Genomic DNA, 22,780 nt, shown 5'->3' on the forward strand with positions numbered 1-22,780 from the left:
AATCAGTCAGCCACACAAATGTTACCATTTTTAGTACATTTTAGTGCTTTTCGCACCCTTGTAGGACAAATTTCCAAAAACCCAGCCTTATCGAGCACCTTCGCCCCAAGACTAACACTCACACAAAATTTCAGGTTTCTAGCTTCATCCGTTTCGTCTGGGCGTTGATTATTAGGCGGTCAGCTACACAAATTTGAAAATTTTTAGTACATGTTAGTGCTTTTCGCACCCTTGCAGTACGAATTTCCAAAAACACAGCCTTATCGAGCACCTAATTTGAAAATTTTGAGTACATTTTAGTGCTTTTCGCACCCTTGTAGGACGAATTTCCCAAAACCCAGCCTTATCGAGCACCTTCGCCCCAAGACTAATCCTCACCCAAAATTTGGGAATTCTAGCTTCAGCCGTTTCGTCTGGGCGTTGATTCTCAGTCGGCCCCCACACAAATTTGACCATTTTTAGTACATTTTAGTGCTTTTCGCACCCTTGTAGGACGAATTTCCAAAAACCCAGCCTTATCGAGCACCTTCGCCCCAAGACTAACACTCACACAAAATTTCAGGTTTCTAGCTTCATCCGTTTCGTCTGGGCGTTGATTATTAGGCGGTCAGCTACACAAATTTGAAAATTTTTAGTACATGTTAGTGCTTTTCGCACCCTTGCAGTACGAATTTCCAAAAACACAGCCTTATCGAGCACCTAATTTGAAAATTTTGAGTACATTTTAGTGCTTTTCGCACCCTTGTAGGACGAATTTCCCAAAACCCAGCCTTATCGAGCACCTTCGCCCCAAGACTAATCCTCACCCAAAATTTGGGAATTCTAGCTTCAGCCGTTTCGTCTGGGCGTTGATTCTCAGTCGGCCCCCACACAAATTTGACCATTTTTAGTACATTTTAGTGCTTTTCGCACCCTTGTAGGACGAATTTCCAAAAACCCAGCCTTATCGAGCACCTTCGCCCCAAGACTAATCCTCACCCAAAATTTGGGAATTCTAGCTTTAGCCGTTTCGTCTGGGCGTTGATTCTTAGTCGGCGCCCCACACAAATTTGACAATTTTTAGTATATTTTAGTGCTTTTCGCGCCCTTTTAGGACGAATTTCCAAAAACCCAGCTTTATCGAGTACCTTCGCCCCAAAACTATATATTATATTTTAGTGCTTTTCGCGCCCTTTTAGGACGAATTTCCAAAAACCCAGCTTTATCGAGTACCTTCGCCCCAAAACTAATCCTCACCCAAAATTTGGGAATTCTAGCTCCAGCCGTTTCGTCTGGGCGTTGATTCCTAGTCGGCCCCCACACAAATTTGACAATTTTTAGTACATTTTAGTGCTTTTCGCACCCTTGTAGGACGAATTTCCAAAAACCCAGCCTTATCGAGTACCTTCGCCTCAAGACTAATCCTCACCCAAAATTTGGGAATTCTAGCTTCAGCCGTTTCGCCTGGGCGTTGATTCTTAGTCGGCCCCCCACACAAATTTGACCATTTTTAGTACATTTTAGTGCTTTTCGCACCCTTGTAGGACGAATTTCCAAAAACCCAGCCTTATCGAGCACCTTCGCCCCAAGACTAATCCTCACCCAAAATTTGGGAATTCTAGCTTCAGCCGTTTCGTCTGGGCGTTGATTCCTAGTCGGCCCCCCACACAAATTTGACCATTTTTAGTACATTTTAGTGCTTTTCGCACCCTTGTAGGACGAATTTCCAAGAACCCAGCCTTATCGAGCACCTTCGCCCCAAGACTAATCCTCACCCAAAATTTGGGAATTGTAGCTTTAGCCGTTTCGTCTGGGCGTTGTAGATCACATCATCACTTTACTCTTTTATATATATGGTAACATGGGGCGCCTTCGCCACTGGGGCCGCTACGCCAGCGCTGATTTTCTCGCAAACTACAAGTGCTAGAAAAAATCCGTTAAAGGCAAAATCGTGAGTTTAATGAAGATCTATCTTCTCCCAAAAGTTGCCAGTTGAGTCATAGGTTTGATAGCGGACGCACGCTGTTTTGTGTTTTCAGGGTATTGGGAAAAATAATTATGGTAGGTATGTTTTGTGATATCTTCTTTACCTTTTGTGATATCAAAAATATATTTTGTACCGTTAGAAGACAACTACTGAAGGATATAAATCCCAATAATTCGCATGAAAAAATCAATTACAAATGTCAATATATTAATATTATGAAGTATGTAAGGGGTGGGGCCCCTACGCCATGATAGGGGTGTGGTGGGTTAATGTTAGAAATTTGTAATGTTTATCCTTAATTCTTTATGCCATGGATATACCACACTATAATGTGAAGTTAAAGTCACAAATTATCCTAAACGTATCTTGTTTTAGTAATATTATGATTTTTGTATCTAAATTCAAGGTAACTAGTTCAATTAAGTACTAAAATCTGGTTCTTTTTGTGAATTTTAGAATGATTTTTGATTATTCAATAGAAAACATGTTCCTTTTTTGCATAATGTTGATATTTAAGGAAGAAGTATGGTAAATTACAGCTTTTGAGTCCGTTGGAAAATGTTCCATATGGATGGCGAAGCTGCCCCATGGGTGGGGAGGCTTCGCCACTTTTTAGACATTTTGTAAATTTTCAAAAATAATATTTTAAAAACAAAATTATAACCATTTATATATAAAAACTTATAGTGAAGATATGCTTATATTTGTACCAAAAATAATATTTGGAAAAACTTTAACGGTGTCGATATGAGAACATATTGAATAAAAACGTGGCGAAGGCGCCCCATGTTACCATATAGATCATGAGAAATATTTGCAAGGAGGAGTTCTACCCCCGGAGACCCTAATATACCATGTTATAGCTAAATCCGGTAATAAATATGGGATAAGAAGTAAAAATTTAGTGAATCTGGGGGTACCATAAAAGGGGGCTACATCAAAACATAAATCCACTTTTTTTGTAAGAAGATGATAACACGGATCTGCATCTCTTGGGACTTCTTCAGGATATGCCGTAGGATAAATATCTGGTCAATGGTGGACTTGCCAGGTCTAAAGCCACATTGGTATGGTCCAATTATTTCGTCGACCTTGGGCTTTAGTCGTTCGCACAATATCCCTGACACTATCTTGTATGCAATAAGGAGACTACTTATGCCCCTATAGTTGGAGCATAAAGTCTTATCTCCTTTCTTATGGCCGGTCTATTGCTGTTTTTACCTCATCTTGGCCGGGCGGTTTACATTCAATACCATCTTCTGGGATTGGATCTGTGGTATCTTCGTGGACTATTGGATACTAACAGTTTGGAAAAATTCTCTTTCCATATCCTTAGCACACTATCTGTATCTGTTACCAGATTACCTTGCAGGTCTCTACAGGAGGATGTGCCTGTACCAAAGCCATCAGTTTGATGCTTGACGCTTTGGTAGAATTTTCAGACTTCATTCTGCCTCCTGTACATCTCGATTTGTTTACACTCCCGCTTTCCATCTCTCTCTTTTTCCTGCGGAAAAGGCGTTTCTCCTCTATCCTTTTCTCACGATACCTCTCTCGTGCGCTACGCGTTGCAGCACGACACGACATGGATTCCTTTGTGGAGGTCTCTGGTATCCAAGTAGGCAATGTTTTGCCATTGTCCTGATATTTTATCGGGACGAGGAGTGCTTTGATTAAGCAGTTGGGCCAGTAGAGTGGAATATGCTGTGGTTATCTGTTGTGATTGCAGCTAATCTATGTCCGACTTCCATGTTGTGTCTGCTCCAATGATCGGAAAGAAACAAAAGGATTCCCGTACCAATCACACAAAGCACAAGCTTTTCAGCCTCTCTGAATCGTTTCATTCTCACAACCAAAACAAAACCACAAAGATGGAAACCGTACGATTGCTGAAATGTTACTTCGGCTATGCTTTGCCGAGATGTCTCATTCTCCACCCAAACAAAAAGAATTTTTGGCAAACATTTACTGTGCGAAATGATCAACGACACACTCATACACACACACATTTGATTGCTTAACAACCCTCCTATCGCTAACATCAACATACTGAACATACTACAGTTGATGTTTTTAACCACCAAACGATTCATTCGTTCATTGAATCGTTCATATGTTTTGAAATTTTTTGTTTTCTATCTGTTGTTGTGGAATTGAGAAGTTTTCACTATTCGCTTGGTTCGCACTCACGAATGTAAACAAAACAAAACTAAACAGCGAGTTCGGTCAACGTGGGTTATGTTTCGTTTTGTATTGTTCCTATGGAAAATACGAAACGATTGGAAATGTTATTTAAAGTATTTTTACGTACGCTGGTCTGCTCGCACTTTGTTTGCTAAGTTTAATTCGGTACGTACCTTTGCTGCAACAAGGTAGTGGTCCGAGTCTATGTTTGACCTCGGAACGATCGTACATCCAACACGCTCGATGAATGTCTTTCATCTATCACAACGTGATCAATTGGATTTCTTGTTTTCTGATCTGGAGACAGCCAGGTGCCCTTATGGATGTCGAGATGTTGAAATCTGGTGCTGTTAACTACTATGTTTTTTGACACTGCGAAGCCTATCAGCCTTATACCATTGTCAGATGTTTCACTGTGAAGACTGTCATTCATCATGCAACCACAAAATATTTTGTGGTTGCTGGACGTTTGGACAGTTATCGATCATTGCAAAAAATCGTCATTCAAAACTGACAATGTGTACTGTACTTTAACTTCCGACCAACTGCAAATCCGCAATCATGGCAGCTATAATACAGTGCGTCACCTTTAGATGTTGTGTAACGCCTTTCCCGTTCCAGCGTATTTCCTGTATGACAGTAATGTCGGCCTTGTACTTTTCAAGTATATCTGCCAATGCGTAAACTGCACCTTCTCTATAAAGAGGGCGTACTTTCCAGGTGCAGATTCGTAGATCATGGTCGTCAACTTTAGAGGGGTTTGTTTTTCTTTTCTTTCGTTTTTTCATAGTAGGGGAGGGTTACTAACCCGACACCCAAACCCAAGTTTTTAACGTTCTTATGGGTGAAAGCGCGGCACATGTTAGCTCACTACCTTTAACGGGTGTTAAAGGCAGTTCCCCAGGTGACCCCACGTGGATGTCAGTGTCCACTTGAGATGAAAGATGGACCAAAATAATTCCTGAGCTTTGTCATGTTAAAGCCGGTCAGGACCGTTCCTTGGTATCTTCCACCCCCTACGTCACCCAAACGGAATGACACATTTAATTATACCCTCCATAATATGGTGGAGGGTATAAAAAGAGAAGAAATTTTTTATATATTTATTTTTATTTGTACGGTATCCAATCCCTGTAAAAAGCGGCGCATTCAGGGAGTATAAGGAACACCATGTAGATGGCCAGGCATTAGTTTAATAAATGGAAGGAGAATTTTTGTTGTAACAATAGAAAATAATTTTTTTTCGTAAACAACTTTTATTTGTTAAATTTAATATTTTCCGCCAAACTTCTTGTTTGTCAAATCAGCTTACTTCTTGCCAGTGTTGACCAATTATTGTTCTATAACATTCAGCAATTTTTTAGTTACTGAGAACTTGCAAGTACTTTTTACTTGCGAAGTTATCGTACAGACAGACCTATTATTTCAGTCTAAACTAATCGATAATAATTTTATTATTTTTCTTGTTTCTTTACAGATACAAAAGCAGTAATTGTTCACATCAGCTGTTTCAATACACTTGGAAAAATATATAAACAATCGATCTTTAGCGGTAACAATTTTATATAAATCTATTAAATTATTAAAGTAAAATTTATCGATTACGAAATTAAAAAAAGTGAAGCTTAATATGAATTGAAAGTTCAGTGCTAGTTTGTAATATAATACAAATTATGAGTTATCGAAAAAAGTCGATATGAAAATTTACTAGTTGCTTTGTGCCAAAAAAACATTAACGACAACAGAATTTAACAATTAAAATATGCAAAAGATATTAGCCTTGCGTGTAAATATCGAAAAGTACATCTGAAACGTTATAGGTATCTGCGTAGGGTCAGTGTGTGAAACATACATATGATAATTAATCATAGAGATACTTGTGATTTGTTCGATAACTTCTCAATAACAAAGTGAAGGTGCTTTCAATTAAATCAATATTATTTCATACAAAAGAAAATTAAAAGAAGACACGAAGTTATGTCAACGAATGTAAGTCACTGGCAACAAAGTCAATAACTTAGCACCGATAACGTGGTTTTAAAGACTGTGAGAACTACCACAGTGTGACGATGTCAAGAAAATATCCAATCAATGGAATGTTTTAAAAAAAAGTTCTCCAAGAAAGAACAATACATCTCCTTGGATAATTATGCATAAATTATAACAACGAGTGATCCTACGATAACTATTTTCATTTTCATTGAATGGATCGATAATATCATTTTACGTCAAAATAATATTTAAACGATAACACAAACAACACAATTCGATATTTGTTTCAATCATTAAAGATTTTTCAAAATTATTAGTCCAATTTGAAAAATACCCCAACAATGATATCGTTAACCAAACAAAGTATAACAACTTCAACTAATAGACAAACAATGATAAAGGTGATGGCTAAAATAAAATTGAAAACATAACAAATGAGAATAAAAAAAAAAATACTAAAAGCTAAAGAAATCTTAAGAACATCCTACATAATTTGTATCGAAAATGAAAACTCTGCAACACAACGCAACCATAGAAAACAATAAATTATCCAAGACAACTAAACGACAGGATACGATAAAACAAATACCAAGTTTATCGATAAATGCCAAGGAATTTAAACCTTTACCAAAACGAGACGACACCATGTCAGCAATCGATTATACCGCAAAGTGTGGTGTTGAATCAAATTCCTTACCCAATACTAGTAAAAACTCATTAGAAAATGTGCTACAAGAAAAACCAAAACCGATACGTATAATGAAACGAGGTGTTGATAAGTTAACGATTTCGAGAGAAAAGTTGGGAAACTCTAAACTGGGGGAAAGCAAAGAGAATTTTGCCCAAACCGAAATAGATTTAATAAAAAGTCTATGTGATGATGCCGGAACGGAAAATCACAATGAAACGATTAGCAGCGATAACATGGGGGAGGAGATAAATGGTATCGACGGTCATGCTATTGAAACGGAAGAAGCCAATGATGGGTGTGTAAATTGTGTAAATGGTCTTGAAGCTTCTTCCAATGCTATTGCTGTAAATAAATGTATACGAAATTCCTGTGATACAAATTGCAATGTTATCGATAAATCGAATGAACTTTGCAACGATAATTGTTTGTGTTTTTGTCCCACAACAACAGCCGGTGGGATTTTGTCTGTCAGCGAAAATGGTTATGGGCAGGAGAAACAAATTGACAATAATGGAGATACCGATAACAATTTCGATAACAATGAAAATGCCGCTGATGATGACAATGAAATCGTTGATGATGACGATAGGGATTTACCCAACTATTCCCAGAGTTGTATATACGAACAGAGAATAATAGACTTTGAAAATTTTCGCATCATTGAACAAGTTATCGATAGTAATTGTAACGGTAATCATGGCAGCGAGGAAGGCGATAAGTGCTGCAGTAGTTTTGGCACAAATCCGAAGAGTACAAATACCTATGAATCCAGCGATAAGTGGGAGGAAATATTTAAAATTTTACCTGAAAGCTTAAAAGTTCAAAGAAATATCCCCGAGCAGGCAGCTCCATCATCTACTTCGAGCAGCGACAGCAAACCCAAACCATTGAAGAGAATTGCCAGCAATCTCTCCGATAACTCAGTGGTAAAAAGTAGTAGTACTGGCAAACATCCAATTTACACCAATCCTTCCATAAATTTTTCCTGCTCCGAATTGGTGGCATTTATCGGTGACAGTTTTAAAGTTATCGATAATGCCCAGGCGGTGTATAAAAGTGATCCAAGGGAAATTAAAGAATTTGTTCCTCGCCAAATGGCTAGGACCAAATCAAAGGAGTCCTGTTCTGTTGGCAATTCACCTTTTCGTCGTGGTAAACGTGGTACACCGTGCTCGTCGTCGTCGATAACCGCCACTCGGCAGCTGGCAAATGGTCCACATGGTCGTACGGTCGATGATAATAATAATACGCGTCGGTTTAACGGTCTCTCGGCAGCGGATCGTTTAATGCAAAGCCTTAATTGTGATGTCTCAAGGGAATTGCATACGAAGAAAGATAGACGGGATGGGAAATCAAAGAACGGCCATCGAGGCCACATGACCAACGAAAAGCCTACAACGGCGGCGGGAACTACAAATAAAACGCTGCTTAAGGCCTTGAAATCAAAGCTGACACCATTGGCTCCACCTTTTCAACCTTCCTCGGCCACAAAAGCACAAATTGAGGCTGCAATTATTGCCAATACCCATGGTGAGAGTTTGACAAACGGTACTGCTGCTGCTGCTGGTGCTAACTCCTGTCCCTCCCCCTCAAATTCATCCACCTATTTGAATTATGAACAGACCACCACCACCATTTATTATCAACAACAAAATCAGGCCCCGCAACAGCAACAGCCACAACAACAACTAATGGCCAGTAATATGTTGCTTAATTTCCCACCCAGCAATACCAATCTGCAGCAACAACAGCTAGTGTCCCAACAGCAACATCAACCAGCACAACTTTTTATACCCTCTCCCCACCATCAGCATCAACAGCATTGTGCTCAAAATATTTTGGCCATGATGGGCCAAGGCGGCATACCTCACATACATTTAGCAACAACAGGTGCCACCAGCAGCAACAATGGTAGTAATTCAACAACGGTTCTCAATCTTACCTCAAATCCTTCAAATGCCAACACAACACCACCTCATCACACTCATCTCTTGCCCATACAATTGATTTCAACAATGGGTGGGGGAGAAATAACCGCCTGGCCTTTAGTGGATGCCACAACAGCTGCAGCAGCAGCATCGGCAACCACTGCCACTGGACTGGCACAGATACCCGCACCCTCCGTTTACATGGATCTAAATGGTGAGCTACATTCCATATGTCCTGCCCACGGGCCACCACCAAGTGCTATTGCCCTCAGTACCACCGCCAGCAATGGTACTAACTATCATCAAGCCCTGGCGACCACAGGAAATCAAACAGCATCCGTTACGGCTGGTGGAGCATCATCGTTATCCTTGGCCACACCTGCAGGAATTGCAAATTCTTACAATTCTTTGCAGTATTCCGCACCAGCATACCACCACCATCAGCATCCACAGCAACAGCAGCAACATTCACATCAACACCTATTGGCCTTACATACCGCCGCGGCCCAACATTATCAACAATCAACTCCAACACCATTAGGAACTCAAGCACCACCACCACAAACACTGGCATTGGCTAATTCTCCTCTTAGAATCAAATCCAATTGCAATTTTGTGTCAGCTCAATCTTCACAATGCTCTGCCACAGCTAATTCAGCTGTAGCCGCACCTGCAGCAGCACAATCATCATCATCATCGTCATCTGCATCCGTTTCATCACCACGTGTGGTACTCCAATTGGACGCTGGTGTATCACTACCTTTGCAGATAGCAGGGAAACGTAAATTAATTCAAGGTAAGTGCAAAGTGGATTTAGTTTATCATTTAAGGACAAGATATATACATATCTTTAAGATAGATAACAGGGGTGTTGGTTGCGTTTCCAGGTACTGTTTGACAAGTATTTGTTTTCAAACTAAGAAAACGAACACTTTTCATGCATTAATTTGTGAAAAATGGCAAGCAGTTTTGGTAAAAACTTCGAGTTTTTTGTAAAAATCAGTTGATCGACTTGTTTTAGACCAGGGCCCTATTCCACGAAACAAATTATTGCTTTTCACTTTGCTCTTATCAAAAAGTAGATATTTTGAAAAGTGATAATTTTTTTTTGTTCCACAAAACTACTTTTCAGTTTCACTTTGTACTTGGCAAATTTTAGTATTACTGTTCTCTTTCTCAAAGTTTTTGTGCTCTTGACAGGACATTTGATTATCTTTGCACTATTTTTTACTTGGCAATGATAAATACTTACTTACTTAGTTGGCCCATTACAGAACATTTGTTCCATAGACCAAACTAAGAAAAGATCTCCATTCCTCTCTGTTTTTCGCTTGACTTTTTGGAATACCGCGCCTTTCCAGTTCTTCATCCACTTGTTTGCTCCATCGAAGCTTAGGCCTGCCGATTCTGCGTGCACCGCCATGGGGCATGTATTCATACGCCTTTTTAGCGGGTTCATCATCGCTCATTCTCACGATATGGCCTAGCCAACGCAATCGTTGCATCTCGATACGTTTAACTATATTCATGTCTTTGTATAGCTTATATAGCTCGTGGTTCATACGACGTCGATATTCACCGTCAACGCAAATCGGCCCGTAGATCTTTCGAAGAAGTTTCCTCTCAAACAAACCAAGCACTGTCTTATCTGCTTGCGCAAGTACCCATGCTTCGGAGCCATACATTAGCACGGGTAGTATCAGCGTTTTGTATAGTGTTATTTTTGTTTGACGAGATGTGGCTTTGTTTTTAAATTGCTTACTTAGACCATAGTAGCATCTGTTGGCCAATACAATTCTTCTTCTTATTTCACAACTGCTGTTGTTTGTTGTGTTTATGGCAGTGCCGAGGTAGACGAAGTCTTTAACTACCTCAAAATTGTAGGTACCAACTTCCACAGTTGGTCCGAGCTCTATGGACGCTTTGCGCGTCGACACCATCAATTTGGTCTTTTCGCCGTTTACCGCCAGACCCACTTTCGCAGATTCTGCTTCGACCTTCCTAAAGGTATCAGTTACTTCCTTTACTGATCGTCCCATGATGTCTATGTCATCAGCATAGGCAAGTAACATGTGGCTATTGGTGTAAATTGTGCCATTTCTTTTGACATTTGCATCTCGTATTACCTTTTCCAGCAAAATGTTGAATAGGTCACACGAAAGGCTGTCTCCTTGTCTGAAACCCCTTTTGGTACAAAATTCTTCGGAGAGGTTCTTTCCAATTTTAACTGAGGACCTAGTATCAGTTAAAGTCATCTTACAAAGCCGGATGAGCTTTGCGGGGATACCAAATTCAGACATTGCGTGGAATACCTTTGATCGGAGGGGACTGTCGAATGCTGCTTTATAATCGACAAAAAGGTGAAATATGTCGATCTGCATCTCTTGGGTCTTCTCTAGGATTTGCCGCAGGGTAAATATCTGGTCAATGGTGGACTTGCCAGGTATAAAGCCACATTGGTATGGTCCAATTATTTCGTTGACCATTGGTTTTAGTCGTTCGCACAATACCCCTGACACTATCTTATAGGCAATAGGGAGAAGACTTATGCCCCTATAGTTTGAGCATACAGTCTTATCTCCTTTCTTGTGGACGGGACATAGGATGCTCAGGTTCCAATCGTCGGGTACGCGTTCTTCCTGCCAGATGGTGCTAACTAGCTGATGCATACACCTTATCAGCGCGTCGCCTCCGGTTTTAAACAGCTCGGCTGGTAAGCCATCGGCTCCTGCTGCTTTATTATTCTTCAGCCGGTTCATTGCTGTCTTTACCTCATCTTGGCTGGGCGGTATACATTCAATACCATCTTCTGGGACTGGGACTGTGGTATCTTCGTCGTCTTCGCTGCTATTGGATACCAACAGATTTGAAAAATGTTCTTTCCATATCCTGAGTACACTATCTGTATCAGTTACCAAATTACCTTGCTGGTCTCTACAGGAGGATGTGCCTGTACCAAAGCCATCAGTTTGATGCTTGACTCTTTTGTAGAATTTTCGGACTTCATTCTGGCTCCTGTACATCTCGATTTTTTCACACTCCCGCTTTTCCATCTCTCTCTTTTTCCTGCGGAAAAGACGTTTCTCCTCTCTCCTTTTCTCCCTGTATCTCTCTCGTGCGCTACGCGTTGCTACGGATTGTAAAGTAGCCCTATATGCCGCATTTTTCTCTTCGGTGGCAGCACGACACTCCTGATCATACCATGGATTCCTTGGTGGAGGTCTCTGGTATCCAATTATGGATTTTGCGGCTGTTTGCATGGAGTGGGCAATGCTTTGCCATTGCGCTGATATGTTATCGGGATGAGGAGTGCTTTGATTAAGCAATTGGGCTAGTTGAGTGGAGTATGCTGTGGCTATCTGTTGTGATTGCAGTTTACCGATGTCTAACTTTCGTGTTGTGTCTGTTCGTACTTTGTTTGCTACGTTTAAGCGGGTGGGTACCTTTGCTGCAACAAGGTAGTGGTCTGAATCAATGTTTGCGCCTCGGAACGATCGTACATCCAACACGCTCGATGAATGTCTTCCATCTATCACACCATGATCAATTTGATTTCTTGTTTTCTGATCTAGAGACAGCCAGGTGCCCTTATGAATATCGAGATGATTAAATCTGGTACTGCTAACTACCATGTTTTTTGCAGCTGCAAAGTCTATCAGCCTCATACCATTGTCAGATGTTTCACTGTGGAGGCTGAATTTCCCGACTGTTGGGCCAAAGATATTCTCCTTTCCAATTTTGGCATTAAAATCACCTAGAATGATTTTAATGTCATGGGCAGGGCAACTGTCATATGTTTCTTCTAAGCGCTCGTAAAATATATCTTTGGTCTGTTCGTCCTTTTCTTCAGTGGGAGCATGAGCGCAAATAAAGCTGATGTTGAAGAATTTAGCTTTTATTCGAATTGCAGCAAGCCTTTCATTCACTGGAGTGAAGCTGTATACCAGATGTTTTAGTCTCCGACTAACTACAAATCCGCAACCAAACTCATGCCTTACGTCAAGGCAGCTATAATACAGTGCGTCACCTTTAGGTGTTGTTGTGACGCCTTTCCCAATCCATCGTATTTCCTGTATGGCAGTAATATCGGCCTTGTACTTTTCAAGTACGTCTGCCAATGCAAAGACTGCACCTTCTCTATAAAGAGTGCGAACATTCCAGGTGCAGATTCGCAGATCATGGTCCTTAAAACGTTTGCGTGGTTCGTCAACTTTAGAAGGGGTTGTTTTTCTTTTCTTTCGTTTTTTCATAGTATGCTGTTTTTTTTCTAGGGGAGGGTTCTTATGGGAGAACGCGCGGCACATGTTAGCTCACTACCTTCAACGGGTGTTAAAGGCAGTTCCCCAGGTGACACCACGGGGAGGTCAGTGTCCACTTGAGATGAAAGAGGGACCAAGATAAATCCTGGGCTTTGCCATGTTAAAACCGGTCAGGACCGTTGCTTGGTATCTTCCATCCCCTACGTCACCCAAATGCTACTGTTACAATTCATTAATATTGAAATAAATAAAATCTATTTCAAGTTTAAAACGTTAAAACTGGTCGAACTCTGACTTTAATACCGGAAAAATAAGACCTTATGAGAGCTGTGTACTTCAATTGTCTATAATACGTTAAAAATTTGGCATAAATTGACAGTTTATTCTTCGTTTTATAAAAAAAAACTAAAGAAGAACGAAGGAATGGTGCAAAATAAACTTGAAATTTAACTGAAAATTGGGTATTTTTGATGAAGAAACTTTAACTTCCTGCGACTCCTATTCCATAATACGGGTCAATGTTGACATTAAGATAAGTTAATCATTAAAATATCAGGTTATTGTTATTGCTCTGGGTCTGAGCCAACATACTATAAAGAAAAAACGAGGGGTTCCTCGAACAGACTGCACTTAAACAAATATGTTGAACTTTAGTGGGGGAGTTACCCTAAGGAGCGCCCCGATATGGCGAGGTTAAAATGATTTTTCACAAAATATTACTAAATCCAAAGATTGGACCAAATCTGCTGCTTCGTTCAAGAAATATCGTGCCTACCATTTTATCGAAAAAGTTTGAACTTTTGTGGTGAAGGTGCCGAATGTAGTGGACCATCTTCGAACTTTATCCAAGACTCGCTGAAACATTACAAAGTTGGACCAACGCAGAACCCGGCTCGAAAGTTATCGTGCACAACAGCCACTCCCCATTGTGGCAGTAGCGGGTTTTTATAGCTTCTATGTAGATTTCTCAGGAAGTATGGACTTGCCCCTGAATAAAACATAATGTCGTAAAAGGGGCCTCGAACACAGCCTGTTTAAAAAAAATTAAATGTTTTGAGAGTAGGTTTTAAACTGCACTTTTCGAAAAACATTAAAATTTTGTGTGGGGGTACCCGAAATTGATCTACTTTTGTACAAAATATTATGAGGGCCAAATTTTGGACCCAATCGGTTGATCCGATCCGGACGGACTCCAAATTGTCTGAAACTGATTAAAAACAAACTTGGAGACTAAGAAATTGATTTGCATGAGGCACATTTTGGTCGTATGAAAGTGTGCCTAGAGGCTGAGGGTATAAAAATGTGGATTAGGAAAATTGTGTTCATTGATTTTTTGGAAAAGAAGAATTCTTTACACTACTTAATAGTTTTTGTATATGTACATGTATAGATCTTGGATTTGGGCGCCAGGATTTATTTTAAAATAATTCAAGACTGTTTGCCAGAGTTTTGCTTGTTTCTAAACAATTAAGGAAAATATCCACGATAGGAAGCAAGAATTTGTCTAAGAGAAGACATACGATTGGACGCCAAAATTGGTATATGGACAGATGCATTTAGCGAAATAACTACAACTGGTTTCTTTATGAAAACAACAACGATTGGAATATTAATAAAAACAGAACCGTGATTAGGAGTCAGAAGTTGCCCATCAACATACCACGATTGGTCAATTAACAAACCTACGCCTTGGTGCTAGAATTTGGATCAGGGAAAATTGACCATATTCTAACACCGCAGCTTGATTAAAGACCAACAAAGAGGACATGCGTCTCGGCGTTTTTCCCATCACTTTCACAACTCCTGAACTATATTTGTCCATACAAAAAAATACTGGATGACGCCATGATGGCCCAACGTTCCCTCTGCATGGATCAATTCATCTTCTAATAAATTACTCAAAAATTAGAGTGAAGAATTGAAGCTGTAATTTTGAACTTTTGTTCAAAGAAAACTATATAAAAACCTGGATACATAAGAAGCCTCGTCGCCTGGCTTCCTTGTCTTGCTTTATTTCTGACATAGTAGCAATAAAAGAATGTAGAAGAAAAGGGCAACCTAGTTCGAAATTGGCTCTGCCTTCTTTATTCTTTTATTTTTATTATGTCAGAAATAAAGCAAGGCAAGGAAGTCAGGCGACCATACCTTAAATATTCCATGAACACATGTATTTAACGCAATATTGGCCGTGGCGTTTTACTACATTACTAGCAAAGTACCCGCTACTTCGTATGCGGAAAGGATATAAAAAACAAATAAAAAAATATATAATATAGAACGGTGAACATGGAAAAAATGTTTGTACTAATACCTCTTTTAATTGATATTTATTTTCATGTAAGTACTATTCGTACCACATAAGTCCGATTTTCCTCACGCCTACACATCAAGAGCCAGCCATAATTGTTGAGTTATTTTAATTGGGGTGCTCAGCGCCAAGGCTGCCTAACCCACCAACAGCGATCCTCATCTGTTCCCCCAAAACCATTTATAGTACTATTTAGTACTTTACATATAAATACGAACCTCCTCCTAATATTTCAAAATTTCCTCTACACAATAACAAATTGTACCTTATCCTGTTCCATATAGTACAATTCGTATAATTATGGTAGATATTTCCTAACTCTGACGCTATTACCAAATAACAACAGTAATCTTAATTCTAAACCTCACGAATCCAGGTCTATTCGTTAGTCCAATACAAAATTGTACCATGCATAGAACCATCTTCGTACCCCTAAGACTACCAAATTCTAATTGTACCAAATGTAGTACTTTTTGTAAACATAAGTACGAATTTTCAAAATAAACTCCAACATTAATCTCAATTCCAAATTTCAAGATTAGCCGTTCGCGCAAATCCGAATTGTACCAAATTTGGTACCATTTAGTACTTTTCGCACCCATAATCAAAAATTTCCAAAACTACCTCAATCCTACACTTCAACAGGTTTTTTAATTCCAAATTTGAGGGTTGCAGCTGCATCATATCATTGAAATCCAACTTGTACCAAATTTAGTACCATTTAGTACTTTTCGTACCCATAAGTACAACTTTTCAAAACTACCTCAGTGCTATGTTCAAACAATATGCTTAATTCCGAATTTCAGGATTCCAGATATATCCGATCACTCAAATCCAAATTTGGTACCATTTAGTACTATTTGTATCCAAAGTACGAATTTCTAAACCAACCTCTATCAAAACTCCAACATCAATTTTAATTCCGAATTTCACGATTCCAAATGTATCCTATCACTGAAATTCAAATTGTACCAAATGTAGTACCATTTAGTGCTTTTCCTACCAATAACTAAAAATTTCCAAAATTTTATCAATCCAGCACTCCAACAGTACTCTTTTTCCAAATCTCGGGATTCCAGCTATATCCGTTCACCCAAATCCAAATTGTACCAAATTTGGTAGCATTTAGTACTATTCGTACCCATGAGTACGAATTTCCATAACTACCTCAATCCTACACGCCAACAGTAATCTTAATTCCAAATTTCAGGATTACAGCTGCATCCGATCACCGTAATCCAAATTGTACCAAATTTAGTACCATTTAGTACGTTTTGTTCCCATAGGTCCCAATTTCCAAACCTACCTCTATCCAACACCCCAACAGTAATCTTAATTTCGAATTTCAGGATTCCAAATGTATCAGATCACCCAAATCCAAATTGTACCAAATTTGGTACCATTTAGTACTTTTCGTAGCCATAAGTACGAATTTTCAAAAGTATTCCAATCCCACACTCCAATAGTAATCATAATTTCAAATTTCACTATTCTTGCTCTATCCGATCACTCAAATCCAAATTGCACAAAATTAGGTACCATTTAGTACTTTTCGTACCCATAACCATACATTTCCAAAACTACCTCAATCCTACACTCCAACAGTAATCTTAATTCCAAATTTCAGAATCCATTCACCCAAATCCAAATTGTACAAAATTTAGTACCACTCAGTACTTTTTGTACCCACAAGTACGAATTTAGTACTTTTCGTTGTCATAAGTACGAATTTCCAAAAGTATCCCAATCCCGCACTCAAATAGTAATCTTAATTCCAAATTTCACTATTCCAGCTCTATCCGATCACTTGAATTCATATTGTACCAAATTTGGTACCATTTAGTACTTTTCGTACCCAAAAGTACGAATTTCCAAAATACCTCTATCATACACTCCGACAGTAATCCTACTTATAAATTTCAGGATTCCAGCTCCATCCGTTCCCCCTAATCCAAATTGTACCTTATTCTGTACTATTTAGTACCTTTCGTACCCATATGTACGAATTTCGAAAACTACCTCCATATGTCAAACCTACACTCCAACAGTAATAGTAATTCCAAATTTCAGAATTCCAACTTTATCGGTTCGCCCAAATTCAAATTGTACCAAATTTAGTACCATTTAGTAATATTCGTACACATGAGTACACATTTTCAAAACCAACTCCTTATACCAACACATCTTCTAAACCTTGATTTTCATTCCAAATTTCAAGATTTTACCTCTATCCGGTCACGTAATACTAAATGGTACTAAATTTAGTAACTTTTAGTACCTTTCGAACACTTATAGTTCGAATTTCCAAAAACCCTTTGGTACACCTTTCTAACTCTCCATCAGTGAACCTCATTCCAAATTTCAGAATTCTAGCTCTTCGCGTTTGCCTAATACAAAGGGTACCATATTTAGTACCTTTTAGTACTTTTAGTACAGTTTTAGTTCGAATTTCCAAAAATCCAGCCTTATCTGACACCTTTGGACCAAGAGTGACACTCCCTCAAAATTTCAAGATTCTAACTCCAGCCGTTTAGCCTGGGCGTTGATTATGAATCAGTCAGTCAGTGAGTCAGTGAGTCATCATTACTGAACTCTTTTATAAGTATAGATTTCGGGAAGATTGGAATTCCCAAGACATTTTATAGTTTGGCTATATTCTCTGTGCTGAAATAAATATGTATTTGTAAACAAAGAAAACAATATCTTTAAGATATTTTCTTATATTTTCTAAGATTTTCCGATTGTATTCGCTTTCTTTTGTCATTTAACTACGTTTGTCTTACCGAAGTGATATCACTGAATTGAGCGATACTTATATACTCTAGTTGTGATTTTAAGCCTACTTCTGAAGTATATCGACGAGGATCTCCAATTTGATACATGACACCAAAAATAAATGCAATTATTAATAGAACCATTGTTTTGAACATATGTATATTAACTCCTATTTATTGTTGAAAAACGGGAAAATTGGTCAAGAAGTCTTATGACATTTCAATGAAAAAATAGCAATGAAAATTATGTTATCAGTAAAAAAAGTCTAAAATAAGGTATATATAGTAGGTAAATAAAAACTTTTCGCTAACATGAACTTTCAAAATTTTGGTGGAAGTTCGGTGAGGGCAAAGTTCAGAGGAGGTTGTTCGGAGGGTGGAAATTCGGAAAAATTAATTCGATCCTTATAATTTCTTTTGTCATTACCATGTTACCTTTTTCAAAACTTTACTTGTTTTAAAAATGTACATTGGCAAAGAAGACGTTTTACCCGCAAATTTTAGGCAAAATGATCAAAATTTGGTCTACAAAAACAAAGTGCAAAGTTTTCTGTGGAACGAAAGAGCACAATTTTTTGCAAAATCTTAGCAAAATATAGTTTGCAGTTACAACTTTTCACTTAGCAGAAGAGGACGTTTGTGGAACAGAAATCAAAAAGAGAACAATAATTTGTTGAAAATTTAGCAAACTCAACTTATCTTTAGCAACTTATCACTTATCAAAAATAAGGGTTCTGTGGAACGCAAAAATTTGCGAATTGTCAAAAATATTGCTAAGTGCAAAATGAAAAGTTGATAAGTTGTTTCGTGGAATAGGGCCCAGATTAAATGAATAAATAAAAAATTAACCCATGTAGTTCGACAATAATAACCAAAACTAATAACACTGTGATACAAAAGTGGACAAAATTTTTTTGCAGGATTTCTGATGCACAAATTCGGTTTTGTGGGAGCCCATAGAAGACGAAAATACCTTTGGTTTCTTTGGGTCACTTCGGGTTTTGATTTTATAACGGTAAATGTAGCGAAAAATGAGCTTTCTTGGATTTTCAAATTTAAACGGACATTACTTCTTTTTTCCACAACCGATTTGCACACACTGTTTTTCATTACAAAGGGGAGAGTAATGCCTTTCGAACAAGCCATAGATTTTTAAAATCGGTTAACAAATGGCTAAGTAATAGTGGTTTAAGTGTGACAAAAACGCATTAAAACACAGTAAAATGTTTTTCCTTGTGCTCTAAGCTGCGTAAACGACACCTAACAGTACAATTATTGACTGTTAACAAGTAGGAAATTTAGTTGGCTTTCCAAAATGGGAAAAACCAACGAAATCGGTTGAAAAATGAATGCGTTATGGCATTTTTTGTGTTTCAACTTTTTGGTTTTTTTCATATTTTCCTTTATAAACGATGGGTATCTTAGCATGTACGATTCTAATTGTGATTATCCTGCTTAACAATTACGCACAAGGTATCAATGTTTTATAAAGGAAAATATGAAAAAAAAACCAAAAAGTTTAAACACAAAAAATGTCATAACGCATTCATTTTTCAACGGATTTTGTTGGTTTTTCCTATTTTGGAAAGCCAACTAAATTTCCTACTTGCTGACAGTAAATAATTGTACTGTTAGGTGTCGTTTACGCAGCCTAGAGCACAAGGGAAATCATTTTACTGTTTTTTAATGCTTTTTTGACACACTTAAACCACTATTACTTAGCCATTTGTTAACCGATTTTAAAAATCTATGGCTGGTTCGAAAGGCATTACTCTCTCCTTTGTAATGAAAAACAGTGTGTGCAAATCGGTTATGGAAAAAAGAAGTAATGTCCGTTTAAAGTTGAAAATCCAAGAAAGCCCATTTTTCACTACATTTACCGTTATAAAATCAAAACCCGAAGTGACCCAAAGAAACCAAAGGTATTTTCGTCTTCTATGGACTCCCACAAAACCGAATTTATGCATTAGAACCCCTGCAAATTTTCACTGTAGCACAGTGTAATTAACATGTAATACAATATGGCGAACAAATGTTTTCAAAACGTAATGAATGTTTCAAAATACACCTTTTTTCGGTAAATACTTAAAAATCATGACATTTTATGACTTTTTTTCTTAATAAGGTTTAACTACTAACAATTATCAACAATATTAGGTATATAATACCCATACTAAGAGGGTTACCATATGGTCCAAGGGGGTACCAGATCGTATTACATGTAAGCAATGTCCTATAGGTGTCAAACTGGGAATATCTGAAAACTAAGACGCTGAGCCTTTATTAGGTCACCATGATGGACTGACATTAATTACAATAAATATTGCCTACAGAATAACTCGATCAAGAAGGTTGCCAGATCGACTAAAAAAGTACCAGGTCTTATTAATAGTAAGCGGGGCCACATAGTCCCACAAGTGGTTTATTAACCTCTTAATTAATAAGGAGATAAGAATATTTCATGAAACAGTCAAAAATAGCACATTTGGAGACTAATATTCCTTAGGAATGTGTGGGGTACAGATTTCTACAATTCAAAGAAATGCTTACTACGACCTACTGCAGATATTTCGTATACTCTGAAATAATACTGTGGCATAATTTTCTAAGTAACGGGGAAATAATGCTACAGTGTTTCCATGGTATAGCATGAAAACCAAAAAACTTAGAGAATTCCTCAATAGCTAAAATCGGATGTCTATAACAAAATCAGTGTAAGCTCGCAATATCTTCCATATGTATTTCTAAGCGATTTTTTTACTTCTTGATTATAATTTGGTTTGTTTTACAGAATATACTTATGTAGTTCGGGTGCCACCGTGGTGCAATCGTATGCACACCCGCCTTGCACATTAAAAGTCGTGGGTTCGATTCCCCGGCCAGACAACATCAAAAATTCAACGGTGGCAAAACACCCCTCTGTTTTTTTATTATTTATATTTCAGCCATGTAAAACTTCTCTACAAGTGGTGTCTTAGGACACGCCGTTCGGACTCGGCAATAAATAGTAGGTCCCTTATCATTGAGCTAATATGAATCGGGGTGCACTCGTTGATATGAGAGAAGTCTCCCTTGTCCCGTATGGTACGTTTGTGGAACAATTACATTACTTATGTATATCTCAATTCGAGTTTTGAATAACCCCTTTGAAGACCTGATTATGGGCCTAAGATGTCCAGTTTACTGTTAATAAGACCTGGTTCTTTTAAGTCGATCTGGCAACCCTCCTGATCGAGTTATTCTGTAGGCAATATTTATTGTAATTGATGCCACTCCAACATGGTGAACTAAAAAACTCATAAAACGTCTTACTTACTTACTTATTTAGTTAGCTGGCCCATTACAGAACATTTGTTCCATCACTTCATCCACTTATTTACGACATCTATTCTTTGGCCTGCTAATTCTGCGTGCACCGCCATGCGGCCCCTTTTTAGGGGGTTCATCATCGCTCATTCTTATGATATGGCCTAGCCAACGCAATCGTTGCATCTCGATACGTTTATCTATACTGATGTCGTTGTATAGCAGATACAACGCAGATTGGTCCATAGATCTTTCGAAGAATTTTTCTCTCAAACACATCAAGCACTGCCAGCAGATAGCTTGCGCAAGTACCCACGCTTCGGAACCATTCATTAGCACAGGTAGTATCAGTGTTTTGTAAAGCCACGGAACCATTCATTAGCACAGGTAGTATCAGTGTTTTGTAAAGCGTTGTTTTTGTTTGACGAGATGTGGCTTTATTCCTAAACTTCTTACTCAGTCCGAAGTAGCATCTGTTGGCCAACACTATTCTTCTTCGTATTTCACAACTGATGTTGTTGGTTGGGTTTACGGCGGTGCCGAGGTAGACGAAGTCCCTTACTACCTCAAAATTATAGGAACCAACGTCAACAGTTGGCCCGATCTCTATGGACGCATTGCGCGTTGACACCATCAACTTGGTCTTCTCGCCATTTACTGTCAGACCCACTTTTACAGATTCCCTTTCGACTTTTGCAAAGCTATCAGTTATAGTTAGAGCATACAGTCTTATCTCCTTTCTTGCGGACAGGGCACAGCATGCTCAGGTTCTAATCGTCGGGTACTCGTTCTTCCTGCCAGATGGTGCTAACTAGCTGATGAATATACCTTATCAGCGTATCGCCTCCGGTTTTGAAAAGCTCGGCTGTAAGCCATTGGCTCCTGCTACCTTATTATTCTTCAGCTGTCTTTTTTTCATCTTGGCTGGGCGCTATACATTCAATACCATCTTCTGGGATTGGATCTGTGATATCTTTGCCGTACACTCTACTTTCATCCAGAAATATTGGTCTCGTAACTATAGACAACCAATTATCTGGAATTTTATAAAACTTCTATCATTTTATTTCCAAATTTCATTTCATTTGTCCACATCTTGACATAGCCCACCATAAAAACTAATACGACATCATATCTATGGAATTGTATCATTAGTGGCACGCTTACTTTTAGCCACTGCATGCATGACCATTATAATGTGGCATGAAATTCACAGTTAGATTTTGGAATTGAATAAAAATCCCATATGTGTGTCATCGTCATAGTCGTCGTCATGGTTGTCATCGTCAGCCAGTCGACGCCATCTTGACCATATCCTGCTGCGTATGCAGATGTTCTCTGTAGTTTTGTAGTTTTTTAGTTTTTGTCTGCT

The 22,780-nt window shown here is 38.5% G+C and overlaps 1 protein-coding gene across 1 annotated transcript in view; it reads left to right on the forward strand.

Moving 5' to 3' along the window:
- Positions 1–22,780, forward strand: part of mtgo (miles to go) — a 994,590-nt gene that overhangs the window by 111,463 nt on the left and 860,347 nt on the right. Inside the window, exon 2 of the mRNA XM_073970717.1 lies at positions 5,628–9,557. Within this exon, the coding sequence (XP_073826818.1) occupies positions 6,647–9,557 (2,911 nt within the window). The 5' untranslated portion in view covers positions 5,628–6,646. The remainder of the gene's footprint in view (positions 1–5,627; positions 9,558–22,780) is intronic.

Source organism: Musca autumnalis, unplaced genomic scaffold (assembly GCF_047663935.1).
Source record: "Musca autumnalis isolate F117 unplaced genomic scaffold, ASM4766393v1 scaffold_2, whole genome shotgun sequence".
NCBI lineage: Eukaryota > Metazoa > Arthropoda > Insecta > Diptera > Muscidae > Musca > Musca autumnalis.